Consider the following 1,443-nt stretch of genomic DNA (forward strand, 5'->3'; position numbering starts at 1 on the left):
TGGTGTTGTCACACCGGCAAAGCCGGGGCGGCAAGTTGAGAGGCCCTGGTGTCACGTACCCCACGGGCAGACCGGGCGGGGAGGGCACGTGAGACCTTGCTGCCTACACATCGGCGCACACCCGCCTGCTGCCACCACCCCGTGTCCCAACAGCACGGGGCCACGGGTGACTCCGGGCCACCGGCACCTAGTGTGGCCATGACTTGGTTGTCTCACTGGACCGTCCTGTGCCGCAATGACGGGACACCCCGTGGGCTAAAAAACTTTCTGACTCTTTCTGTCCCTCCGTGTCTTTCCCTCATGTCAACCTTAAACCTCGGGGTAGAACCAGAAAATTAAATATTTCTTTGCAGGAACTAGAAACACCATGAGGAAACCCAATCCCCCGCTCCTTTCCATGATTTTTACCTGGCTGGAAGATCTGGGAGGAGAAAAGAGAGAAGAAGATGAGAGTCCCCACTTAGAAAGGAGCCGCCGGTCCTGATGCCACGGTTAGAGCGCTCTCCTGCCTCTGGAGACCAGGAGCAGAGTCCATGGGATGCGCACACGGTGGTTTGAAAGTCCCTTCAGCAGCCTGTGTAGCTTCATTTGTTCATCAGTAACCACAGCAAGTGGTGTCCCCCCTTGGTCTCCACAGGGCTGTTGGGAAGCCACGTCGATAGCTAGCTAGGCTGGAGCCTGCCACCATCCTCAGCAAGACCCCTGCTGGCTCCACTCTGAGTTCGGGCAGAGCAAGGACCTCGCCTCATACCAGTAATTACTGTATTTCACCAAGAAAACTTTGGTAGCTTTGATTCCTCTCAATACAGTCAGGAACTCCACAATTTTGGGGCGTGGAACTCCACATTTTTGGAAAGAGTTCTTATTTGTGGAGGTGGCGGGAAAGTGAGGATGCAGACCCACTTTGCTGCGTGCTGCGCATAGAGCAGGCCGGCCGGCAGAGACACCCAGGTCCACCAACCTAAATTATTCTATGATCTGTAGCGCATGAAAGATTGAATCTCATCTGCCATCTCTGGCAGGAGCAGAAGACACCTTCAGCTTCATTCACGGCAAAAGGAAAAGCTGGGTTCTTACTCTTCCAGCTTTGACACAGGACAGCTTTTGGGACAGTCAGTGGGTCAGCCAGAGTTCCTTATTACAGGAAAGGCGTAAGAGACGCAGAGACTGAAATCCACTGCGTGCTCTGAAATCCTTCAAAAGAAAGTACACCATGGCAGAAACAGGGGCTGGGGGTGGTGTCCCGCAGGGAGAAGGGGCGATGCCCAGCACCCCGACCCCCATCCCTGCCCCGAGTGGATCCATAGTCAGGAATTCCCACAGGCGGCGGTGACAGGCGTTGTCCGTCCATCCTCTCCTCCGAAAACCCACAGCTTCACCAGTGCTGGGCTCTGGGGAAGAGTCCGGAGCTGCAGCTGCTGGAGGCACTGAGTGTTGGCTGCT

At 55.5% G+C, this 1,443-nt stretch overlaps 1 protein-coding gene across 1 annotated transcript in view; it reads left to right on the forward strand.

Annotated features, from left to right (window-relative positions):
- Positions 1-235: 235 nt before the first annotated feature.
- Positions 236-1,443, forward strand: part of TRABD2B (TraB domain containing 2B) — a 299,956-nt gene continuing 298,748 nt past the window's right edge. The window contains exon 1 of the mRNA XM_009884835.1: positions 236-250. Within this exon, the coding sequence (XP_009883137.1) occupies positions 236-250 (15 nt within the window). The remainder of the gene's footprint in view (positions 251-1,443) is intronic.

The sequence above is a fragment of the Charadrius vociferus genome, unplaced genomic scaffold (assembly GCF_000708025.1).
Source record: "Charadrius vociferus isolate BGI_N301 unplaced genomic scaffold, ASM70802v2 scaffold163, whole genome shotgun sequence".
NCBI classification, from domain to species: Eukaryota; Metazoa; Chordata; class Aves; order Charadriiformes; family Charadriidae; genus Charadrius; species Charadrius vociferus.